At 40.8% G+C, this 25,225-nt stretch overlaps 4 protein-coding genes across 7 annotated transcripts in view; 3 read left to right on the top strand and 1 right to left on the bottom strand.

The window, feature by feature from the left end:
• LOC108034820 (spectrin beta chain, non-erythrocytic 5) overlaps nucleotides 1-19,669 on the bottom strand; it is a 32,994-nt gene extending 13,325 nt beyond the window's left edge. For all 4 annotated transcript variants that reach the window (XM_017109901.3, XM_050886623.1, XM_050886624.1 and 1 more), the window contains exons 1-8: nucleotides 19,555-19,669; nucleotides 18,839-18,965; nucleotides 3,516-3,706; nucleotides 2,858-3,025; nucleotides 1,125-1,241; nucleotides 796-1,058; nucleotides 522-651; nucleotides 73-260 (exon numbers count right to left, since the gene is read on the bottom strand). In XM_017109901.3, the coding sequence (XP_016965390.1) occupies nucleotides 73-260; nucleotides 522-651; nucleotides 796-1,058; nucleotides 1,125-1,241; nucleotides 2,858-3,025; nucleotides 3,516-3,635 (986 nt within the window). In that variant the 5' untranslated portion in view covers nucleotides 3,636-3,706; nucleotides 18,839-18,965; nucleotides 19,555-19,669. The remainder of the gene's footprint in view (nucleotides 1-72; nucleotides 261-521; nucleotides 652-795; nucleotides 1,059-1,124; nucleotides 1,242-2,857; nucleotides 3,026-3,515; nucleotides 3,707-18,838; nucleotides 18,966-19,554) is intronic.
• A 2,360-nt stretch (nucleotides 19,670-22,029) lies between these two features.
• Nucleotides 22,030-22,352, top strand: LOC108034665 (drosomycin-like). The gene has a single exon (XM_017109604.2). The coding sequence runs from the start codon at nucleotides 22,066-22,068 to the stop codon at nucleotides 22,279-22,281; it is 216 nt and encodes a 71-aa protein (XP_016965093.1). The 5' UTR covers nucleotides 22,030-22,065; the 3' UTR covers nucleotides 22,282-22,352.
• Nucleotides 22,353-22,767: 415 nt separating this feature from the next.
• LOC108034715 (drosomycin-like) lies at nucleotides 22,768-23,121 on the top strand. The gene has a single exon (XM_017109657.2). It carries the CDS (start codon nucleotides 22,863-22,865, stop codon nucleotides 23,073-23,075), a length of 213 nt encoding a protein of 70 aa, XP_016965146.1. The 5' UTR covers nucleotides 22,768-22,862; the 3' UTR covers nucleotides 23,076-23,121.
• A 431-nt stretch (nucleotides 23,122-23,552) lies between these two features.
• LOC108034563 (osteopetrosis-associated transmembrane protein 1) lies at nucleotides 23,553-25,205 on the top strand. Its single transcript, XM_017109492.3, has 4 exons — nucleotides 23,553-23,928; nucleotides 23,990-24,177; nucleotides 24,395-24,575; nucleotides 24,629-25,205. Exons 1-4 carry the CDS (start codon nucleotides 23,598-23,600, stop codon nucleotides 24,940-24,942), a joined length of 1,014 nt encoding a protein of 337 aa, XP_016964981.1. The 5' UTR covers nucleotides 23,553-23,597; the 3' UTR covers nucleotides 24,943-25,205.
• The last annotated feature ends 20 nt before the right edge of the window (nucleotides 25,206-25,225 follow it).

The raw sequence follows: 25,225 nt of genomic DNA, 5'->3' as shown, positions 1-25,225 counted from the left end.
TTATTTAAAGTTTCTGATCATTTGAGTACATCACACCGCACAATTTCCGGCTGGTCATGAACCCCTACTCACTTGGGTGGCTTCTCAATGGTGCGGTACTCCTTGAAGGCCAGCAGTTCCCGCTGGATGCCCTCCAGCGAGTTGGGCAGGTCGCGTTGCTCCAGCTCCAGCGTCTTCTGGCGGATCCAGCTCAGCAGGTTTGTGGTCAGGCCCTCGTACTGAATCTTCTTGCGATCGGCATCCATCAGCTGGCCGACAATCTGCGCGGGGATGGAAAAAAGAAAGAAAGAGCTGGTTGAGCAACTTTCTAGGTGTAGGTCTGGGACCCCACCCGAATCGGGAGTCCGAATACGAATCTGAATCCGAATCCGAATCCGATCGGGGGCCAATCCATTGTGAAGTAGAGCATTAACTGTGGGACACCGTTACGCTGCAGCGATTTCCAGAGGCGATGGGACTCTGCCAATGGCATCCGCATCTGAATATGAACCGGAATCCGAGTCCGAACCAGGTCTACTTACATTCGCTATGCGCTTGCCGCTCTTCTGCTCGTTCTTCATGCGTGCAAAGGTGTGATAGTAGGAGGCCACATAGGTCAAGATCGACTTCTCATCGGGTCGGGCCGAGTCAATGTCCTCCGCATCGAGCAGGCTGAAAAGGTTGAGAATTTAAATAAGTAACATTGACATTTTACATTGAATAATTATACATTTTATGCTATACTAAGATGCGATTAACTTTTGATTTATTTTCACTAAAGGTTTTGAAATCCTTAAGTACACCATAGTTCCTCACCTGGGAATGCCCAATTCGTTGGCGGCCGTGTCGAAGGCATGGTTAAGGTTTTCCAGGTTGGAGTTCTTCGAATTGACAATGGTGCTGTACTCAAACAGATCGGGACGGTGCGAGTGGATGAGCGCGTTGAAGCCCAGGCCGGAGCGCCAGGAGTTGGTGAAGTCCGTGATGTTGACCCCCGGATAGCCGTGCGTCTTGCGCTGGCACCACAAAAGCAGCGCATCTTTGGCGGAACGCTTCTCGCTGGACTCGTTCTCCTCATCCTAAAAAAGGTGTTTTAATCAACAATTAAATATCGTAAGTATGGTAATATCACAGCGACAACTTACCACATCGATTTCAATTTCCTGAATCTGAAACCGCAGAATGATGGTCCAGATGAGACCCAGGATGAGACGGGGGTTGCCGTCGACAATGTCCTCAGCACCAATGGACTCGAGGCGGACCTAAAAAACAGAAACAAAAAAAGAAACCGTCATATGCATTATTCCCATTCTCCACACCATCTCTTCTGCATTTCTTTCAGTTTCCACTTGGAGCGAATGGAGTGGGTAAGCTGCGTATTGGGTTACCAAGAGTTCCACAACTCACAGATACCGATACATCCAAACTGGGTCTGCGCCTCTCCAACGAGTCACGCATTATCAGGTGGAGGTGCTTGACCTGCGGCGGGTTCATGTGGGTCACCCGCCTGCCATTTGCATTTATAGTGGGTCAGGGCGCGGACAGGTAACTCGCACGATAATCCCATCGAAGAAGGCATAAGTTACTACCTGATATCGATCTAAATCGCATTATCATAGCTACAAAGTGGCCAGCGTTTGGCTGCTGATTTAGGGCCATTGTTAAAATTAAGATGCAGATCTCTCTTCTCTCTTTGCTGACAAATTCATATTTAAATGAAAAGAATTGGAGCTCCATGATTTTTAGTGAGCTAGAGTTTATGATAATTGTAAGGTATGAATCCTAAAACATAATTTAACGACTTAAAAAAGTCGAATTAATGAAATGGGGCGTTTCTTAGGTAAAGTCAGGCAACTAATTATCCCATACTAATATCCCAGAGAGTTGGGAAGAGGAATAACCAAATGAGCTGGTTCTCAAGCGCTAAAACTTTAAACTATTGATTCTGAAAAGTAGAATATTGTTCCCTTTCCGGGAAACATTTTCCTTTAATAGACTCTTTGGTAAATATTCTGGAATTTTAAAGTTTAGTGCGGAGCTACGCCCCTTGGTTCTCCTAATGGCTACTGGAGATTCCGAGGGTCGTGCTCCGCTGAACGCTTCAATGGGTCCCCTGGGATCCTCCATCGAGTGCTCGCTTGTGCGTAAATCTTTCGCTCGGGTTTCTTTCAGGCCTAAAAACCAATTTAAATGCACTCAATGCCCATGTCACACACAGAGAGACAAGCCCCAAAAGCAAATAAAATACGAAATGAATTGGTGAAAAGTAAAAACGAAAAGCCAACTTTCACTGCAGGCGCTTAAGAAACAAAGTGAATTAGTTGGGCAATGGGACAAATACAAATGGCTGCGTTTTAATTGCTTCTAATTAGATTAGTACAGGAGGCCCATGGCTGGAAAAGCAGAAGATTCGAAACTATGTCGCACGCTAAGCTGCCACTTTGCGCAATTAAAATCAAATGCACACGAGAGATGCAAAGAAAGTACACGGTGTGGTACGTGGTGGAAAATGTGCCAAGCGAAGTGAAGTGAAGTCAAGGAAAAAAATGCATTAGAAAGTATGCAAATATTTCAGAAATTGCCAAGAAAAGTCGGTGCCCAGGCAAGGTAATTAAATATATATATGTTTTTCGCCATATCTTGGCGTCGTCTCCGGTCTCTCGGCTCCCCCGATCCGAGATCCGCAGATCCGCGGTGCTCATATGGCAAACAAAGCACGCAATGGCCACGCGCAGCTGCGCAGGCGCGACTTGCACTTTCTACAAATGCGTAGAGAGCTCTCCACTCTCCAGTCTTCGGTCTTTGGTCTTCCACCAACTGCAGTCCCTGCTTCATCCACCCATATTATATGGTATATATGGTATATGGTGTATCTCACCTTGGTGTGCAAGAATGCCAGACTCTTGTTGACATTTTCGATTTTATGGACGCGCATGCGTCCGCTGTTCGGCTTGCCCAGTTTCTCCGACGATATGATCTCCAGCAGCTTCAGCAGCTTGATGCCATCGGCCAGGTCTGTGAATAGGTCTTCGACCTCCATTTTGGCCTGAAAAGAAGGTAAAAAGCCCAACTGTGAGTTGCATTCATATATTACAGGTGCCATAAAAATGTACTCCAATCTACATTTCAGTGAATATACCATTTTTTTTACCTTCAATCAAACACCACGTTTTAGTTATATAGTTCTTAACAATTGTAGTTCATTTAAAAGTTTAAATTGGTAAAGGAATTTAAAAAAACTTTTTTAATTGACTTGACTTACTTCAAGTAAATTGTGCATTACATTTTTAAGACACTTTTGTTCCTGATATGTATATATTTTTTCAATAGTTATATTGTTCATAAACTGTGTACTTCATTCTATAGTTTAAAATGGTAAAGGGATTTAAATAACTTTTTTATTTGACTTGACTTATTAGATTTAAAGAAATTCGAATAAAATGTGCTCAAGATTTTTAAGACATTTTGGTTCTTGATAAGTCTTTTTGTTGAAAATAACAGTTTGAACGACTCATTATATTATGTAATTCACCCACCTTGATCAGAAACGAGTTCATCCATTTTGTGAATGTCTTCTTCTGAATGTGCAATCGCTCCTCCTGCAGCGTTTTGATCCGCTCGTTCTCGAACTTGATGATGCCGTCCCGCTGGGTCATGTTGGCGGAGTTTTGGTTGGAAGGCGTTGGCGTCTGCAGCGCGGAGTAGCCTCCCGGCTCATATTGTGATGCTAAATGGAGGGGAGAGAACACAGCCAATCGCGGATTAGTTCGAAGTCGTATAAGTGCAACACAAAACGTTTAGCTTTGGTGTTTGTTTTGATTTTTTGTGCCTTTTGTTGAGAGAAGAAATCGGTAAACCACCTGACAACAGGCCAAAATCAATAGTGGGCTAACAGCAAATAGAGGAAAAATACGGAAATTGTATAGCCGATAGATAGAGAAAGCACACCCGTGACGTCTGAACCTATTGATTTAGAGATAACAGCTTATCGCCAGCATAATTGCTACTACAGAAAACACTAAACACTGTCTAAAGTTAGAGCGACATTCCAATGGTTCCATTTATAGTTTACGCCCCTGTCAAACGTAATTCCTATTTTAAAACATTCTATCACTGGGTTTAACAATGCCGCCGATTACCTAGGGGAATTTGAAACTAAGAACGTTTGATTTCGACACCTCATCACGTAGTAGAACTTTTCAGACCCGTAAAAATAAGCCAATCGGATTGGCGTTTCACATTTAGATCTTAATTGCACAAAGTTGCTAACAAATTGTAAGCTCTTCAGAGTGATTAAAAACTTTAAAGAAATTTAGGTTTGAACTCACAGTAAAAATGTTTAGGAATATTAAAATTTAAAGTGTAAATAGATTGAGAACGTTTTTTTATTATTACTGTCTGAAATAGTCATAATTTTCTATTTTTAAAAATGATATTCCATATTTATAAGAAACAATAATTCTTGTACAATCACTTTAATAATTACAACAAGATGAAGTAATTTTCTGCTCAATCGGCTATAAACAAACCAAGTTTGGGCTCCCAACTTTCCGTGCCAGTGACTATACCCCCAGCAAGCGTATCGAAACCCAAAACTTGGTGCCCGGTGATATTGCCTTGGCGAGCTTATCTGTAGACTGTCGAAATTACTTCATACCCATGGAACCCGCTTCACGGTTTTGTTTCGTTTTATCAACGGTTCGTTTTACGTAATACTGGGCAAGAATACGCCAAAAAAATTGTAAAAAACTGGCCGGAAACAGAGCGGAAACTGCAGAAACGAACCCATTCTTCTAGGCCGTCGACTCATTTGTCAAATATTTGCACTCTTATCGACCCGAAACGAGTTCCACCCAACAGCTAGATAAGAGCAGGTTACTTTCGTTTCCAGATTGTATAATGATGATCGAGGGCTTCCAGGGAAGAGTTCAAGTTCATAAGAAAACCTACCCAACGACTGACGTTCGTAGGATATATATCTCCGATACTCGTTGCGCGAGAAGTTCGAGCGCAATATGCTATTGTACTCCATGGTCTGTGAACACTGATTTCGAGGGGGTTTCTCCAGAAGTTCGGGGTTTCCAGCACAGAGTGCTGTTCCTAAGCGTTAAACGTTCGTTTTAAATTTCGATTTTATTTGGAGGCGCACTAATTCCCGATTAATCAGACAGTTCTACGCAGAGCCCGCGCCGTTTGGTCACTGAAAAAAAATTGGGGCCCAACAATTCGCTGGCCCCAGCAGTTCAGAGTGGGGGAAAGCTTCCTCCCCCTTTTTAACTGTGTTTATCAGATGAATTAAAAGCCAGGCCAAAAGTGGCAACAAGCATTCATCAGCTGGCCTATGGTGAATTCTTTTATCGCACTTTGAGGGGGGATAATGGGTAAGGGTTCTGGCAAATCTTTTGCATTGACACTAAGCTAATAGGCCCTGGGGCCTATCTTATCAGAACATATATCCCGCATACCACGGACATATGCCGACGGATATTTATAGAGGAGAATGCACTCCAATACCAAGTTATTTATGGCGCCCTGTCACATCCCGCAGACTAATGAATGGGTCATTGAATAAAGCCCGAATATGATCATTCCCATACATGACATCATGCCAATAAGCCATAATCTCTGCCAGCTACTGCCTACCCGAGTGTCATAACTCTGTTAATAGATCATTTATATACACACACGTAGGTATGTATATAATATGCCGCCAAAGGCCGCTGAGGTCACCTGGAAGGCATTCGCCGCAAATTGGCAAACAGAACACTTCGCCATGGCAAATAGAAAAATCAATTAAAAAGAGGTGAAAACTAAACAATAAAAAACGAACAACACGGGCCAGTGTGACAATAAACTTTACCATACCGCGATAAGGGTGTTTTCCTTATCGGCATGGCAGGGAAAACAGAAAAGTTGGCAGGGTCCCAAATATGGAACTGCGGCATAACTTTAGGCATAGCTGGAAAACGCCATTAAAACTCGGGGCCTCTTTTGATCCCAAAAATAGAAGGTACCCCAAGTGGTGTTTGGATCCTCCAGGCACACACAGCTGTCTCTGGCTATAAACTATTTTTGGGAGCGCCGGAAAAGGGAGGCAAAGTCAGGGGCGAATGCCAAACCGAGGGTCGAATTCCGGGCATCCTGTTTACTTCAACCGGGATACTATGCCATACAATGCCAGAGCACATGCGCAGCAGCTGTAAACAGGAACCCTCAGATTCCGCGCGTCTTTCTATTTATAAACCTGCACACTTCCCTCATCGCAAACACTCTAAACACGATGCTTATGATATTTCCCACTCTTTTTTATTTTTTGGGTGTCCTCTCGGGCAGATCTTAATCTCCACAGTGTTGGCTAACAAACAGGGCGCGCAACAGCCTCGGAATCGTGTAAGAATTTGCATAATCAATAAACATTTAGCATTTTGTATGCTTAATTTTTATAACCCATATGCAAAGTCACACATATCATTTAGCAAATCCAGAATTAAATGATACTTTAAGGTAGATCAAAGGGAACCCTTGCTACTTTTCCACCTGGAGAGCATCCCAAGTAGTCACCTGTTTTAATTACTTTTGCGTGAGCGATTGAATATGTCTGATAAAACCCCAATTTTACTGTCATCTGTATCTGTGCTTTAAAACAGCAAATAACAAGACCTGTAGCGCGGCACATTAGGGAATTGGTGGTCTTTGTTGTCACATTTTCTATGCATAAAATTACCTCATCAGTGGGGAATTAAAATTCAGTTTTAGCCTCAGTCAAAAAGAAGAATACAGGTGAACGAAAAAAAAAAGAGTAGAAACCCACAGTGTTATAAATTCTTTTGTTTGTGCCTGGCATGCTAAACAATTTTCAAAATCAGAGAGAGAAAATAACAAACAATTTCGAAGAGAAAACAGCAAAACTGGATAGGAAAAAGGCACAGACTTAGTTTTAAGCAGAACAATAGACTTAAACTGGCAATGGTATTGGAGAGAAGGGTGGCCGAGCTTAAGAAAAACAAAGATTTATGATCATTTGAAGTTTATTTGTGAGGATTCTTTATTAAAGTATAAATTTCTGACTCATTTTTCGCTGTGTTCTTGAGCTTTACCTAATATTAACTACCCATCAATTATATTCATTATAACAGATTCAAAACCCCAATCAAAACCCTAACTAATACCTTGCTGTTCAAAAATGATTACCAAATTTTTGGCTGATTATTGTCTCATAACTATAGAAAAGGCAACGAAATATTACGTACTTCGTCCAATGCCTTTATGGTCTTTGGTCTGCCTTTTGCTTTTGCTGAAATCGAAATTGTTTATAGAGAGCTCTTTTTGACTGGCTCGGCTCTGTCGACGTGCCCCAAAAGTTATTTGCGAAAATTAGTCAATGTTGGGCCACACTCGTACTCAAGAGCCCCCAGCTCCTCGTGCCCATTGCCTTTATTATTTTCTGGCAGTTGGTCACGCCCCCGGAGGGGCTGTACCACTCGCACAACATGGGATACGAACATACTACACCCGCAACCGATGTTGTTTTGATGACATCATGCCGAGCCTCGCATTTCGGTTTGATTCAAAAGCCCGAAAATTCGATTCGTTCTTCTGGGTTCTGCGCATGCGCCACCGGCTACCGAATTTGATTTGGTTTTCTCCCTGCTTTCGCATTCTGTCAGTGGGTTTTGTTTATGCAAATGCTGGAATCGATTATTTGGGGCGCCGCTCCAGCGGCTTTAACTGATTTTTTCAGTGAGACTTTGGCCATGAAAACCGTTCTCAATTGATGTTTTCCAACGGCATTCGGCGCTTTTCCCCAGGCTGGGAAAATACTCTGAGCCAAGCTTAGAAGCGATACATCAAATAGTCAAGTGATGACATCACTCTTTAGAAAAATAGAAATCTCCGGGGACAAAAGAAGCTGCTGGAGATGACAACGGGTGGGATTTATAGATTCCATAGATATAGCTCATGAAATTCCTCGAATAAATTTCTCTTAAAAATCATCTTTGGCAGCAATAAAAACCAATTAAAAGTGAAATTCACTGGGCGTTTCTGGGGAACAAATTTTAATCGATTGGAGATGCGAAACCACAGAAGATCCATTAATTTTGCCACCAAGGAGGAACTGGGCACGCGTCTCTGCTTAATTGTGGTATAATTAAGATTCGCCATGGCGGATATAGGCCCATTAAACCAGATGGTTTCTGTAACAGTTGAGTTGGGCTAAGGAACAGGTTTTCCAGCGCTTTGATTGATTTCCCTCAATTAAAGATCTCGCAGGTCCAGTGTGACTAACTTGCTTTGATTGATTATCGCAGAGAGTATTCCAAGATTTTAAACAGAAATTTGTATAAGCGGAAACAGACCGGGCAACTCGATAATTACGCTTAACAATCACACTCAAGTTTTTAAATCTCTCATGGGAAATTTGGAAACTTTCACTTGAATGACACAAAGAAAATTGTCGAAAGCCAGCAGTGACTTTCAACGCGTCGAAGTCCAAGCTTAAGCTGTTCTACCAATTGTATTTCTGTTTGTTTTGCTTCCCAAAAAAGAGCTGGTTTCTGATTAATTAGTTGTGTCTACCCACTTCCTATTCGAACAGCTCCGAAAATATGACTTAATCGCAAGTGATTTGCATATGGGGGAGACTCAACGAAAGCCGCAACAACACGTGTGAACCCAAAACTTTGAGCTTAACGCAGTTTGAGTCACTCGAAAGACATCTGGCTGTGGTGTATATAGTATATAGCACTCATGACAAATACCCAGCACTCACCACTCACGGCCAAGATCAATATTTGCACAAAAGCGGGCTTTGCGATATTTCCGCTGCGTTTCACAGGAATTTACCAAATAAAATACTTCCCCCTTATCGACTCGGTTTCGGTTGGGCTAGTTTCCGGCAGAGTTCAGTGGGGTAAGGTCGGTCCTATCAGAAGCAACCCTCTCCGGGCTCTGCTTTTAATTGAAATGTACCAAAACGGCAATCAAACGATCTTCTGACAAGGCGCAGAGCAATTCAATTTCATTTCTGACAGCTCGAGACCCGAAAATGTCACGAAAACAATGGCGTAAGAAATGCCCCATCTAGTCATAACTCATATCTTAAACATCTACTTCAAAGCGGCTAATTGAAATTGAAATCATGTGAGAGGCCCTTGGCGGGGGGCAGGGAACCTTACCCATTCAGTTTTTAATTGGCTAAGCCTGAGAAGCCAAGCAACATAAATGTTTACCCAAGTGTCGGGCCATAAAAACAAAATCGTCATCGAGAAAGAAATATAAATTTGTTACTTTACGGAAGGGAATCTCAATTGAAAAGTTCTGGGCCATCAGCGTTGTTTAACATCGCTAATGGTATACGTATATAATATATGGATTTTAAATGAATTTCAAACGATTTTAATGTGCTTTTTACGAGCCACGAACTCCGCGATATGGGTTTGTTATTTCAGACAGCCCAAAAGCAAAACAAATTGCATTCCGACTTCAAAAAGCACGTTGCGCAAACCACAGACCCAAAACGGGCAGCAAAAAGTCAAGTTTACAATTACACGACAAATATTCAGATTCGATGACGTTATAAGCACATTGGAGAATACTTTTTTGCGGTTTTGTGTGCCAGCATTTCATGCATAATTTTACCCACGAAGAGCCCTCGAGAGGAGACGGCTTGGGATAAAAATAACCAAGAGCTATTCAAGGGTACGGCTTATTAGGAGAGGTTCCCCAAGCTCTTACTTTCCCACTGACCCCATAAACCAAAACGAGTAGCCAGCAGATTTTGTAGGGACCCCGGCTTAAAAAGGTTTTATAGAAATAGGCAAGCTTATTAAAAACCGCTTATATTTTTCCTACACATAAGATTTGATTTTGCTATTTGTGGTTTTTTATAGTAATCCCCAAAGTAGGGAGCTACCAAAACTGGTTGGCATAATCTCTTTTTTAAATACCTGTGAGGTTTCACTTGGCTGTACTCAAGATATGATAGTAAAAGTATCTGAGAAGTGCCTTGGAATCTTTCTTTATTGTTCCATATACCTTACAGTAGCCCCAGCTACCTTTTGGCCATTAAAAAGCTCTCACCCCAACAACATTCCCCAAAATTGTAGATCTCTTATCTGGACAATTAGATTCGTCCCCCATATTTCATGGTAATCCCCAGACGCACCGGCTAAGTCCAGTTCCCCGGGGAACTCTCTTCGGAAGCCCAACTTACTATAAAGGAATGCCAAACGCGTATCTGCTTCGGGGCAAATGCAAATTCTCGATCCCAACTCGCTGATGAAGACTTTGCTTGTTGCTCGGCGCCTCATAATTAAAATCGTAAATATGGCATATGAAGGAAAATATGAACTGAAAATAAAGATCATAAGACTTCACGCTACAATGCTAAACAGACGCAGCAGCCGTAGATTTCGGACGGAAACCGGTAAAAATTACAACAAACAGAACCCCGAAGAAGAGCAGAGTTCTGGGGAATTTATACTTTTTGTTTGGAAAGCTCTACGTAGCGGTTCGAGTTCCCCTCTTTTTTAGTCGCTTTCCGTTCATAACTTGTTGATTGTCTGATGTCAGCGTTAAAGTAAATATTTTCTTATTTAAGCGTGTAATTTCTGCTTTCAGACGCCGCACGAAAACATAACCTTTATGCCATTTCTTGTCGACTTCGGTTGAAATATGGTATTATATAAGCGGTTCCCAAGGTTACGCGGCCTGCTTTTCTGCTGCATGCAAATGTAAAACATTCTGTGAGCTACTAGTCACGACTGCAAACCGCTTGATCATCGACGGCGAGCTGATCTGCGTTCCCAGCTAATTAATATGACAAGACGCAGACAGTATTCTCGGAATTTCTCTAGGTATAGTGGGGATTCGATGAGTTAAGAGGTCCCTAAGTTCTTATACGTTGTTTAAAACCTCTCGATTTTTAAAGACCACGTTCTTTTGAAATACCATATTTTTTTTTTTGAGTTTCTAGTTTTCCAAGCTAGTCTGTAATTAATCAGACAGATCTTTTCTGCCTTCTCAGAGACTCCAAGATCTGACTCATTCTTTGACATCATTGAGCTATTTTCATCGATTCCTGCATTTACCAAAGTGCATTTAATCAGTTTTTATCGCAGTTTGGCAGGTGATAACCACCGTCCGGCACTATCTTCACCTTAGAGATAGCTTCTATTTGTCCACCCCGTGTGCCATAAACTTGGCGAATCGCCAAAGAAAGTCATAAATTGCAGGGACAAATTACTCAAGTCAAGTCACCTCTTTCCGTTCGCTTTCGAGGCCCCATTAGCAGTTGGCATTTCAGTTGGCCACTTCAGTAATTTACTCAAGACATTTCATTTGTGTCATCATCATCATCCGGGGTCTTGAGCTCGCAGAAATGGCCAAAGTGGCTGGCTTTAACTGATCGCTTAGCCGGCAAATCCATGTGAAAGAACTGGAACGCATAACGCTCATACCCGTAACATAAATAACAGCACGGCTCACGCACACACGAAAATCCGGGGAGAAAGAACAATTTATAAAGTACGCCCAGGAATGCCAAAGTGAAAGAAGAACAGCCCAGCCAAGTCGCGCTAAAGCCCCTAGCAAGGTAAGACGAGTGCCGCCTCGAACACCCTGGCTCAAAAACCCCTGAGGAGGAGGGCTCTGGGCGTATACTGCGAGAATATGGGTTTAAAATACCTTTTAAAACAATTGTTACACTTCCGTCACTTGGTATAATCTGATCTAAGGATCCCTATTTATGAATTTTATCAGGATATCCAAACCAATACTGTAACACACATTTTAAACCAATATTTCGTTTTTATCACACAGAATAATATTTCTTATGATCCCTCACTTATAACAGAATATATCAGAATGTACTCCCAATAAATTTGTATACCCTACTCAACTTTTTACTTTTTTTCTAATTTCTATCTTAAAAAAAATGACTCATGAGTCATATTTATTTAAAAAAAAACGTACAAAATCACTTTCTTTAATCTCCCAGGAGTATATCTTCATTATTAATTAAGGAATATCTTGGCTTTCAAATCATTCCTTATTTGATTATTTATTTATGTTTTATTAATTAAGATAATGATCCAAATTTTATGACTTTTTAGATCATAAGCATTAAAAATAATCGCAGTCATAAACTATAAAATCTTGAAAAGCTTAATCTTAAGCTTTCATAAAATAACCATCCGAATTCTAAGACATTTCTAGACCATCAAAAACATTTTCACCTTCACAGCCCTTTAATTTTTATAAAAAAACAAATCTCTAAATATCGTATTATAATTCCTTGGCAGCGTAGGATGTAATTCTTTATTATCCCAAACTTTTCTCCATGTGTATGGCCGCTTGGTCTTTTGACAGCCTTCACAGCTGTGCTTTTGGGCCGCTTAAATATTTGGCATTTCTGCTTTGGCTGTGTTACGCTTTTTGATTCCGATCGATTGTACGCAGCGAGGTATGCAAACCAGAGCTGCGAGATTCGGGGACGGAGACGGAGACCTCGGAGGCAATTTACGAGTGGCGCACATGCGCATTGTTCCCTGGGAGCCCAGGTGCAGGGGCATTCAAATGCGAAATCAATGCCCCCACACACAGCATGTGAGCAGTGGGGAGTGACCATCAACCATCAGCCATCAACACCTTCTTCTACACTTTTAGACCCGGCCGAAAACACCAAGCCAACAGGCCAAGAACCAGCGGCACTTTTATGGCTTCATCTCTTTCCCTTTGGTTGGTAACGACGCGATGACATCCCCTAATAATATCCACAAAATCGTTGCTTCCTCACCTTATATACCCCAAGTACACTCCGTTCTTGGTAAGAAGAAAAACCAAAAAAAAAAGAAAACCCAGACATAGGAGACGAAATAATTACAGCAGAGAGTACAAAATTCTGCCGCTTCCAGCCAGCGGAAACAAAGTGCGCAAAATGTAATTAATTGCCACAGGCCCTCGGTCCAAAAAGCCAATTCATATGCAGCCACAGTGCGGTTCGCAACTGTAAAACTATCCAGCGATCGTCACTGAGCGATGATATCACACTGGGAGAGAAGACAGGATGAAGTCATTTGTAGGCTGTACAAGAAAAGCAGTTAGAAGAGTTGGAAGATTAAGATACATGGCGAAGTACCTTTAGGAACTCTTTAGGATTGTGGGAAAACTATCTTAGGGTCTTCTACAATCTTGAAGGTTGGTTCTTCCACTCTTTTAGGTTCACATTTTTGGCACAATCCTTTTATTATATCATTAACATCCTTAAACATATCTATAGCAAAAGTAAGGAACTTTTTTTTTACATATTCTTCCGAATTCTTGGGGTTTCCTATAACCTTAAAGATTTATTCTTTACAGATCTCAGATTTGCCATCATCTTTATGAAAATAATTTATATTCTTAAACCGAAGTTAAACCCTATATTTTGCCTTGACGCACTGTCTCCATGGGTTATATTTCCACTCTCACGATGCTCCTTTGATGAAACTTGTGTTTGTTTGACTTTGCCCGACTGTTTGTTGATCTTTTTCGCAACTAATAAGCTAAATATTTTGATTGGGCCCGTGGCTGCAAAAACAAGAAAAAATCGCATAAAGCGAAGAGAATCGCGAATTCAGCTCGCTCGCAGAGACTTGATTAAAATTGGCGTTGTCTTTCGGTTTTCAGGGGGAAGTTTCGCCGATTTCTGACTCTCTCGGATGATTGGCAAATTGCTCAAATTTAAGACCCCAGTCAAGGCTATATTTAATGATTTATTCTCGTTTTGTATTCCGCTGATAAGGTTTGGCGTTTCTATTTCTGCGATACTGGTGGTGCCAAGTGAAATAATACGTATGGCCTAACCGGAATTTCGACCACTTCCGCTGGATAAGTCGGGTTCCATTGACTTCGGGGACCACTCTCTGCGCCGAAACACTTGACTCGATTAGCCAAATTCCACAGACTCGTCAAAAAAAACGGAGTTAGACAGCTTCATAGTAAATAAGCTTAAATGCGAACAACCTGCTGGCAATTGTTTATGGCCCAGGTCCGAAAACTCGAAAGCCGGGCCAAAACAAAGCCCAAATCTCAGGGGAGTGGGTTGGTGGGGGGCGAAGGAGAGCCCCTCTTTTTGGCCGAGAAATTTCACTTGGCAGAAAGGAAGGCAAGAGCAGGTTTCAAGGTTGCCAGCGATCGCTCGCGATCTCTTCTCCTCGTCCCCAAAATCCGAAATACGAGATAATGGCACCCAGGTGGGACCGATTCGGCCTGCCATCGCAGCACAATGGAACCCAAATACCATAGCCCTCGATGCAAAAAGTGGTTCATAAATGTAGCACTTCTACCTGATCTGTCAATTATTTTTGACTTTTATCTGATGCTTCAAAGCTATCAAATCAGTCAAACATTAAAAACCCTAAGCCTTGAAATATTTTAGATGATCTTTAAACATTTTTGTAAATCTCCAATTTCGAAAACTTTCTGATAATACTCTAGTTTAATTCCAACAAAAAGCTTGACTGCTTTTAAGCCATTATATTCAAATAGCCTAACTTAATCCCATGATCATATTGATACGATCGCATTGCATAATAAAAATTGTAAATACCTTACTGGAAAAGTGGCATTCATATGTGAGGCACAAATTAACGATCTTGCACTTTGAACTTTAACTGGGAGCCGAGCTCGGCAATCGCTTAGCCACACAGTAACTACTAAAATTCCACCAAGCCCCAAAGTTCCCAAGAAAATAAATAATTTCCCTCTGGAGCTTTTTGTGTGGGCATATTTCCTGCGTTATTTATTGTTGTGCGAGGGACGGACCCTGGGTGATAAGCACTTTGGTCTGGGCAGATTGTTTTTTTTTCACGTTTTTTGGCCAACTCAGTCAACAGACTCCGACTTACAGAGCCTACAAAAAAGTAAGAAAAAAGAAAGCAAACCGCGAGTGCGAGTACAAAATACAAGACAAGAAGAAAACCAGTTCCTGAGCAAGTTTACTTTTAGTTGTTGTTACTGGCTTATAGCTTATAGCCTTGAATGTGCATTTCACGTTGTTGCTGGTTTTCAGTTTTCGGTTTTTGGCGCGCGCGCAGGAAAACACAAGAACTGGTTGCAGCCAGAGTTGGCCAAGTTTTCCCAAACCTCTCGACAAAGATAAAAATAATGGTCAAAGCTAGCCGCACAATTGATAGACAAGTGAAATGAGCAGCCAAAGAGAGCGAGAGATTCTCCAGTGTATAGCGGTATTATTTCGCACACGACTTACGGTTATTTTCTAATTAGTTTCCAAGTATTTTGCATACACAGAGAAAAATATGGAGGTCTCATAACCGAAGATCTGGTTAGTTACCTAAGCTTAGCAACAATCCTCACTTGTCGGGCATTTCGTAGAATGCTATACCAAACTTAAGACCCCTTATAATACTATAACTTGTATTTGTTCAACTTATGACTACTCTAAGTTGTAATTCTACTGCAACTTCCAAAGCTCCAATATCTTATCATAAGGTATTAAGTACCTAAAATAAAGACGAAGTCTTTAATCCCTTCCATATTTCATTATCAGAAATACCTATTTCCCAAAAGAGATCTGAAATGCACTTTGATCTTTTGAATGCTTCATCACAATCTGTCATCAATTAGTTAATGATGGGCTCCCATCCCTTTAGAACACGTAGGATTATCATAAAACACATCATTCACACCGATCGTGTCATCTGGAATGTGTTCCCAAAGGGGTTCTCTACTGCTTATCAATTTGGCAAGTGACATAAGTTATTTTTAATGTTTTTTGAATAGATTATTCACAATCAATGATGTTGGACTTGCACCCAGCGATAAGCGCAAATGGGTTAAATAATATTGAATGCATGTATTTGACATTGTCAACTGAAACAGATCGGTGGAGTGGGGTTCCTCCGGAGAACCGGGTTCAGCAAGTCAATTGCCATTAACTGCAGCGGCCTCTCATTTAATTAAAGGCTAATTACAACTCCCCCAATCGCTTGCACTCGAACAATTGTTTTATCTTTACGATTCAGTCCCTTTGATTTCGTTCCCACTCGAAAGTGATCAAAGTTCAAACTGCAGTGAGGATTGCCCAATGCAATGATGTAATGGAATACATCTGAAGAGTTTTTCAAATATATACAAAATACATTATATGGTTAATATGATTTTATAAATTATATTTATATTGTATATATGTACATAACACTTTTGCCTGAAAATTCCATTTAAAGAAATTTGACTGTACACGGCCTATAAATGCTGACATGGCGATAAGACTCCGTTTCGTGAAATCACAAAAGTTCGTTCTGATTTCGCTTTATGGCCTTTGATTGATGGGCAGGCGGTGTGTTCCGAAATAAAGCCGTGATTGATTGACTCTTTGGCCGATTTTGAATGGGATTATGCAGAGTTTTATGCTGGTCAAAAAGGGAAAGGGAACTTGAAATGGAGTCGAATAAGAAGCACACGTTCAGCGCACCAAGTGCGCAAAACGCCAAAGAACTCCAATGGGAGTGCAACAACACCGCCCAGCTGCGGTGCAGACATCTAATTGGAAAAAGAACAACAACGAAATGCAGAAATGTAAACAAGTCCATGTGCATTTCGGTCGTTTGTGTTGGTGCTTTCAAAGGGGAATGTACAAAGAATTCAAAATTGGACCAACTGGGTCTCCAATAGGAACTGTTTGAAGGCAACTGGACCCCTATTGCTGTTGTTGCACTTTTCCTGCAGAGATCGCGGCATCTGTTTACACATTTCCACACTTGGGGTCAAGCTAATAGAAGCCCTTATGTTGTTTATTATTTTAATAAGTTAAGGAAAAATTAACGGAGTTTGATAATACTTTTAAAAATTGACATGATAAATCTTTAATAAAAAAATGTGAAGAGTTTTCTATCAAGTATATTGTACTAAACAATAAATACTAAACAAATTCAAAAATATATTCGCTGCAGTACAAAAAAAATGTCCTTATGAAATAGTATGACATAAACCTTTGTAAAACACTAAAGTAAAGTAAAATAGTTGATCTTCCTAACTTTTTTGTAGGTATATCCATTATTGTTATGTTATTTCTAATCAAAAACTTCCTATATTGTAACCAAGATATAATAATATAACACCAACATGCTCACTTTTAATAAACAAATCGTTGTGAAACCGCAATTGTCATTAGCCGACACCATTTAGCAGGACCATTGGAGACATAAGATCCCACTTAATATGCCAATTAGCGTGATTATCGAGATGGCCCCGACTGTGTGGAAATGGGCTGCTGCCTCGGGGGCGTTGGCATGGCCCCTCCTCCTCCTCGGATCCCCTTGCCACTCTCTTCTCCTTTCACCCGCCGCGAAGACTTGGCCTTGTTGATAGTCGTTGGCCTCTTGGCTGACCCGTTAAGTGTAATTGAATTTAAACGGCAATTGTCTTGCGAATGCATTTATTGCCATTGCACTTTGCAAATCACGGTGCACTGCCAGTGGCTCTCAAACTGCCGAGCTTAACGGTGCCGCAGAATTGTTGTGTTGTAAATGGGCGAGCGAGATGGAGAACCGTCAGAGCGGGACAGCAACTGGCCGGTCGGAATGCGGTTTAAAAATAAACCAAGCCCAGAGCGAGACGGCAAGACTGGAGAGCAGACTGGGGGGAGGGGAGGGGAGGGGTCCAAAACGTGCTTTGGCTTAGACCCTATTTAGCCTAGTTTACGACTGGCCAACAGACAGGCCCACAAAGAAGGAGAGCCTGGCTTAGAGACAGACACCTGTGCCCAAAGCGAGCAGGCGGGGCGGAAAGGGGGAGGGCAGGCCCCTACCCATACCCTCGTTATGCTAATTCACAACAGAAGTACGAGGCAGGGTCTATAAGGTGGACTATCTCTTTGAAACTCATCAAAATTAAATTACATTAATTTTTAAAAGCAAAGATTTGAATCTTATATTTATCGTGGAGTACTATTTTTTTTAATTTATAACATCTTTTGTTCCATAATTTTTTTTTGGTAGAACATCTTGGTATATTTGTATATGAAAACTCTGGATTTAGATCTCCACACAAAGTTCCAGAGGTAAGCGTTTTATGTATTTTTAATCGTGGTGTTTTTGCACATGTTTTTTTTTTTAATTTTAGCATATTTTTTTATCAGCTCGAATTTAATATTTTTTTAGTTGGAAAAGTTGGTTAAGTTTTGATAAAAATCCTGGAACCACCACATAAGGTCCCAAAATTAAGCATTCCATTTATTTTTAATAGCAAATATTGCAATTTTATATTTTTATTGGAGTTTTTGTTCTTTATTAAATAATAGTATAATAATGATTTCAATTTTTGTTTTGTTTTGTGGAAACTGTATTTGGATAAAAATCCTGAATCTAGACCACCGCAAAAGGTTCCAAAATTAAACAATCCATTTATTTTTAATTGGAAAAATGGTCATTTTATATTTATATTAGAGTTCTGGTACGAGTTTTTTTAATAATAGTATAATAATATTTTTTAGAAGCTCGATTTTGTATCTTTTTTTGTAGAAACCTTCTCTATGTCGATGGTAATCCTGTCTAGATCACCGCACAAAGTCCCCCTTAGCCAGACTAGACTGTCTGACGGCATATGACAGCTTGGCAACTTTACGACCTGTTCGCACGCAACTTGACCACCGTGGACTGGTAGTTGCGAGGATGGAAGACCGTCAGATCGGGAATGCCCTTTACCGTTCACAGTTTGGCAGCCCTGGCGCTATTATGCAACGCCCAGCCGGGTTTATTGGCTTATAAAGTGGAGCATCGGACCGTAAAACATGCCATATTTTCAACGATCTTCTCTCCCCAAACTGGAGGCCATTCCGGTTTGTTTTCTTTTCGCTCACCTTTGACAGCCTCGTAGTATCCCAAATCCAGCGTGAATGATTTACGTTAGTATCCTGGCGCACGAAAAACCTTAGGTGTATTCTCCAGATTTCTGGACGCCTCGTTCTTCCTCTTCTGGTTTAGCCGCTGCAATTAACATAAATTCCCGTATTTATTTATTTTTCGCCGACTGTTTTCACTACGATCTTTCTCCTCCCCTCCCGCTCTTCCTGCTCACACACACACACACAGCACACAGGCGCACACTCGAAAGCCGAAAGATGCAGACGAAGATGGTTATGAAAGAACGCGAGAACGCGAACAGCAGGAGGAGCAGGAATCGAGGAGGATGGGGCGAGGGAGCGGAGGAGAAAAACCGGAAAGTTGTTTTTGTTGTTCGACCTCAGGCGGCGTTCTCTCAGTTTTTGGTTACAAAAACAAGCCGAAAAGCGTTCTGGCCCAAGAAACCTTGGCGTTCTCAGCGCTTTCGGGGACTCTGGCTTAGTTTAGGCCACAGAATCTCTGTCACTTGTTGCCGCGGCGCGACCCTAATAGCAAATTCCAATGCACACCAGAGGCTTTCGCACGCCAAAACCAGCTTAGTGGGTTTTCCTCCCCGTTTTTCGGGGCAGTAGTTAGGAACAACAACAACGACAGCGGACTTTTCTAATTAGCACAAAACCACTAAGATCGGCTCAGTGTGGGGCAGAGGGGAGGGAATCGTAACGCTGATTACGCTTGGTAAACGGCTGTTGCTTCTTTTTGCACGGCGGCTTGTGTAACTTTTGAGTTGTTGGCGGCTCGGGCTCCCACTTTTCAACTTTCGTTCGTCCGCGCGCACGTCTTGTCGAGTCGCCGATCGGAAAAAAACATCGGTTTTTACACTCGCCTCGCGCTCGGCTCGTCAGTGTTGGCCAGTGCGCAATCGTGAGCAACGTAAGAAGCCGTAAGCAAACGTAAGTGTCAGTGAAAAGGGGAGATAGCAACAACGTAAGTGTCGGCAAAAAAGCGAGATGCAAGATCGCTCGGTTTGCCAGTGTTGGTCAGTATTCTTATATTTTCGACAGCGCAATCGAGAGGAATCAAACGTAAGAAGGAGCGGGAGAGCAGCCGATCGTAACGTTGGCTGCTTACGTACACCAAAATAATATATCGATATTTTTAAGCAAATTTTAACACACCGCTCAGTTCAAATTTTACCGCGCCTTTCCTCAGCCGTTGCTTTGCCACTGCACCGACTTTTGGCCGAAAATACGTTTTTTCTTTAAGAAAATTACCAGACCGAGTATGAAGTCCATTTTATAATACATTAAACTAATGTATACCAAAGTTTTAAAGAATTCGGGCAAGTAGTTTTCATTGACCGTATTTTTTGCGAAAATGGGTAAAATAAAATATGCCAATTGATTGGAAATTTTATTACAAGTTCGACGAGGTATGACATTCCATTTTCATACAGATTATTTTTGGGTATAAAACTAATTGCGAAAAATTGATCTTTTTCTTTGACCTTTTTTTGTGTAACTTGGTCAAAAATTGTGTGAAACCAACGAGACGCACTGTTTTGGACAGCTAACAAGGTCTTACCTAATTGATTGGAGTCATTCTGTAGCAGATCCAGAAAAATATAAATTTTTAGTTTTTTACTTTTTTAAAATTTTATTTTACGAAAATTGGTCAAAAATAAAAATTTTCATGTGTGAATGCCATTTAATAGGAAATTTTATTACGAGTCCAACGAGGTATGACATTCCAAATTTGGACCATTAATTTTATTGTTTTGCCCCAAATACTGATTATTTTTGGGTAAAAAACTAAGACCTTGTTTTTTGGCGGAAAACCGAATTGCTTTTGACCTTTTATTGTGTAACTTGTCCAAAAAGGGTCGGAAACCTATAAAAAAAACACTGTTTTGGACAGCTAACAAGGTAATTGATCGGAGTCAATTTGTAGCTAGTCCAAAAAAGTAAAAAAAATTCTAATTTTTTGACTTTTTTACAAGGGGTAGCATCGTCAAATTTTACGAAAATGGGTCAAAAATAAAATTTGTCAGATGTGAATGCCACTTGATAGGAAATTTTATTACGAGTTCGACGAGGTATGACATTCCATTTTTGGGACAATACTTTAATTGATACGCCGAAAATACTGATTGATTTGGGGTAAAAAACTATGACCTTGTATTTAGCAAAAAAATGATATTTTTCTTTGACCTTTTTTGGTGCCACTTGGTCAAAAATGGTCAGAATCCAACAAAACGCACTGTTTTGGACAGCTAACAAGCTAAATAATCGATCGGAGTCATTTTGTAGCAGATCCAGAAAACTAAAAAAATTCTCATTTTTTGACTTTTTTACAAGGGGTAGCATCGTCAAATTTTACGAAAATGGGTCAAAAATAAAATTTGTCAGGTGTGAATGCCACTTGATAGGAAATTTTATTACGAGTTCGACGAGGTATGACATTCCATTTTTGGGACATTACTTTAATTGATACGCCGAAAATACTGATTGATTTGGGGTAAAAAACTATGACCTTGTATTTAGCAAAAAAATGATATTTTTCTTTGACCTTTTTTGGTGTCACTTGGTCAAAAATGGTCAGAATCCAACAAAACACACTGTTTTGGACAGCTTACATGCTAAATAATTGATCGGAGTCATTTTGTAGGAGATCCAGAAAACTAAAAAATTCCAATTTTTGAATTTCTTGCAACGATGTTACCGTCAACCATTTCGAAAACGGGTTAAAAATAAAATTTGCGGTGAGAATGGCACTTGATAGGAAATTCCATTACGAGTTCGACGAGGTATAATATGCCATCTTTGGACCATTGCTTTAATTTTTATTACAATTAATTTTTGTGGAAATGTAGTAATTTTTGTTTTACCTTTTATTTTCTGATCCAAAATATCTTACCCTTGAAAAGTCCCTTTTGAGCCGTCGCCATTTCCGCATACCAATCAATAAAAAGTCTTATTCTTAAATTAAGTATGCCCCGTATGTTTTCCGTTTTCGAAGTATTCTTTATCACAAAACTTATATTGTTTAAAATCGTTTATAAAATTCATTCGATTTTCTTGCTTGTTCGGGTTGTATTGTTAAGTGAACTTTATTGACAGCACTCGATCTGCGTTGGCATCGAAACGGGCTTGCCAATTACTATATAAGGGTTATCCAAAGTCTGTTTAAGACAAATTCGCTACGGATCTGATTCGATTGATATCAAAGTTAACACATCCCGAAAATGATGCAAATCAAGCTCCTGTTCGCTTTCATGGCTGTCCTTTTGCTGGTCGTCCTGGGAGGCCAAGAGGCCGATGCTGTCGACTGTCTTTCCAGGAAATACAGAGGTCCTTGCGCCGTCTGGGATAATGAGCGATGCAGGCGAGTTTGCAAGGAGGATGGACTAGTCAGTGGTCACTGCAGTGCCAGGCTGAAGTGCTGGTGCGAAGGATGCTGAGTTGGAATTTAAATAGGTATTAACACTAATAGTAAATCAAAAAAATAAACGCAACTTTACTACCATACCTTAATTGATCTACCTTAATGTTTTCTTTAGAAAATATAAATATTTAAATGATACGAGGACTTACTTCTTACAAGGGTACATCGTTGAGGTTTAAACTCAATCCTTTTAAAAGAAAACTAAACAAATTTGCAGAAATTGGCAAATAATAATAAATAAATAACACCGAGGAAATATAAATCTTCCCTGAAAACATTAAATGACCACGAGTTATTCTAAGAATTAAATACTATACATTTCATCTGAGAAGCAACTAACTAAATCTGCATTTCAATAAATACTAAATACTATTTAAATTAAGATACGATTTTCATTAACATTTTTGAAAAAATGTATTGTATTATTCGGTTGAGGTGTCAATTGTATTATCAACGTCTGTTATACCCGAATAGGTGATCTTTTGCTTTCATTACACCTTTCATTTCGGGCCTGATATAAATTCAGCTGCGAGTTGCTGCATCAATACAGATATCGGTTCGCTCACAGCCGAAAGGTTTCCAAAAGTTCCATTAAAAATGAAGCAAATCAAGATCCTTTTTACGCTCTTAGCTGTCCTTGTGCTGATTGTTCTGGGGGCCAATAACTGCGAAGCCGACTGCCTTTCCGGAACATATAGGGGCTCCTGTCTCGCGTGGCACAAGAAAAAGTGTAGAAACACTTGCCAGCGGGAAGGACGAACCGGAGGACACTGCAGCACCAGTCTAAAATGTTGGTGCGAAGGATGCTGATGTGGATGCCAACAAAACGGAAATTAAAGTAATATATTCCAATAAATGTTGCACAAAATATTTAAATAAATATTTCCATTCTTTTTCTGTTTAAATTTTATTGTTTAGGTTATTGATTTAGTTAATATTAACTTGTTTTTCTTAGATATTTATATGTATGTTTTCATTCCTGACACGCTTATCTCGGCTTCAATAAGTCGAGGTTATCCCAATAAGTAATTGTATTTCACTGAATGCTGTTGTCTACAGATTGCACACAATAAAATATTAAAATATTGACTATGGATGGGAGTTACTGACAATGTGCATAAGGTTTGATCAGCAGCTGCTGATCAGCTTGTATAAAAGCACTACGTCCTATTTTTAAACTGAAACAGTTGCATAACCTAAGCTCCATTTGAATTTGGCGCCTTTTACCGGCGTTGCCAGAATATTCCGCCTTTGCACCCGCTTCTTTTTACCCCACTGTGCACTCTGGTCACACTTGCAGGTCTAACAAAACAAAAAAATCAAAACAAAAACATGCCGAAATATATTGTTTTCGTGGGGTTTTTCTTAACCCTAAGCTGCCAGCCTAACCTGCTGCTGGCCCAGAAGAACAAAACCTGCGAGAAGCTGCTGGGCGAACTGGGCGATGGCCAGAGCAAGTTCATCTACTGCGCCACCACGAAGTCGGTGCCCGTGAATCTCTGCCTGGCCTGCGAGGAGCTCTACCGGTCTCTCAGCAAGGATTACGAGAACCTCCTGGCGGACGCGAACTGCTCCAAGCGGTACCTCAACTCGGACAGGATCAACATAGTGGCCACCACCCAGGGAATCCTGACCAGCCTCTGGCAAAAGGCCAATTGCGAGAGTGGGTAGCTGGCACTGTGAGTACTCCCACTGGTGAATCACTCTCTTTGTCTACTTTTTAGATTGCTTCACGGATAGGTATTGGGCCCAATACGAGAACAGATCCATCGACTTGCAGGAGTGCTTGGAAACCAGCAGTCCGGACATCACTTGCGTGCAGTGCAAACCCTTCTACCTGACCCTGAACGACTTCTACCTGAAGATGGAGTCGAAAGTCAGTGGAAAGGTGTGCTTCGATCTGCAGGATAATGTAAGTCCAGTCATCATTGGGAACCGAATGAATGTGACTTTAAACTAATCCCACTATGAATTATTTCATTAAATGAATCACAGCTGAGTGCTATTAATTTACATTTGAATATCACGCACAAAATATGTAACATTGACCACATTTTATCTCCTTCTCTACTTATTATTATTTTTTGAGTTATGATTATCTAAATTCATAATCCCTCTGCCCTTTTCAGATGAACCGCACCCGCTTGAACTGGTCGAAAACCCTGAACTGTTGTCAACGCGAGGTGAAGCTGGCCAATTTCCTCATTGCCGTGGGCGTGGTTGTGCTCCTCCCCATTCTGACCTTCTATATCACAGCTATAGTGGTGACCAAGCGGCGAGAAGCCAACCATGGCTTGCTTAACGATCAGGGTAAATTCAATCAACACTATTTATTATCACTACTGTAATGAGAACCATTTTAGAACCCGAGCTGGACGCCCCCTCCACGTCGAGGCTCATCACGGCAGCCGTGCTGTCCACTCCAGTGGAAGATCCCGTTGTAGTCTCTGCCCAATTAGAAAAAATAGCCAATGTGTGGAGCCGTGCTGAGGCTAATCAATACGACGATTCCGACCAGGGAGAACCCAACTTAAAGCAGCAGATAAAAAACAGAGCTGGCCCCGTATCCGACTACTCCCGTGATGAGGAGCCGCCCAAGGTACCAAAAGTCTTGTTGAGCCCAGAATCTGACTACTCCAGTGATGATGAACCTCTGACAAAGCCAAAGCGGGCGTAGAATAGAGAACTCAATGAGGGGAATCCCCGATCTCTACTTAAGAACGCAAGGTAGGGGCATGACATCATTAAGACCTGGCTATCAGCCCATAAGATCTTAAAAGCATTATCAAAATATTCCTTTCCGAATTTGGCCCATATCAAAGCCAGTTACTACTACATTTTAGGGAACATCTTCTCCAGCTTGTGCCTAACCAAATATAAGATACTTTAACGTATGTGATGCATCACAATAAAAGCGAAACATTTCTATATTTATAATAATTAATCTTAAATTCTCATTG

This window comes from Drosophila biarmipes, chromosome 3L, assembly GCF_025231255.1.
Source record: "Drosophila biarmipes strain raj3 chromosome 3L, RU_DBia_V1.1, whole genome shotgun sequence".
Lineage (NCBI taxonomy): Eukaryota > Metazoa > Arthropoda > Insecta > Diptera > Drosophilidae > Drosophila > Drosophila biarmipes.
Note: the sequence above shows the minus strand (reverse complement) of the source record. Positions and strands in the feature narration are given on the sequence as shown.

Coding starts and splice junctions, on each gene's coding strand:
- LOC108034665 (XM_017109604.2), top strand. CDS start 22,066: ATGATGCAAATCAAGCTCCTGTTCGCTTTCATGGCTGTCCTTTTGCTG.
- LOC108034715 (XM_017109657.2), top strand. CDS start 22,863: ATGAAGCAAATCAAGATCCTTTTTACGCTCTTAGCTGTCCTTGTGCTG.
- LOC108034563 (XM_017109492.3), top strand. CDS start 23,598: ATGCCGAAATATATTGTTTTCGTGGGGTTTTTCTTAACCCTAAGCTGC. Junction 23,929..23,989: donor GCAAAAGGCCAATTGCGAGA/GTGGGTAGCTGG, acceptor TCTACTTTTTAG/ATTGCTTCACGGATAGGTAT. Junction 24,178..24,394: donor GCTTCGATCTGCAGGATAAT/GTAAGTCCAGTC, acceptor TGCCCTTTTCAG/ATGAACCGCACCCGCTTGAA.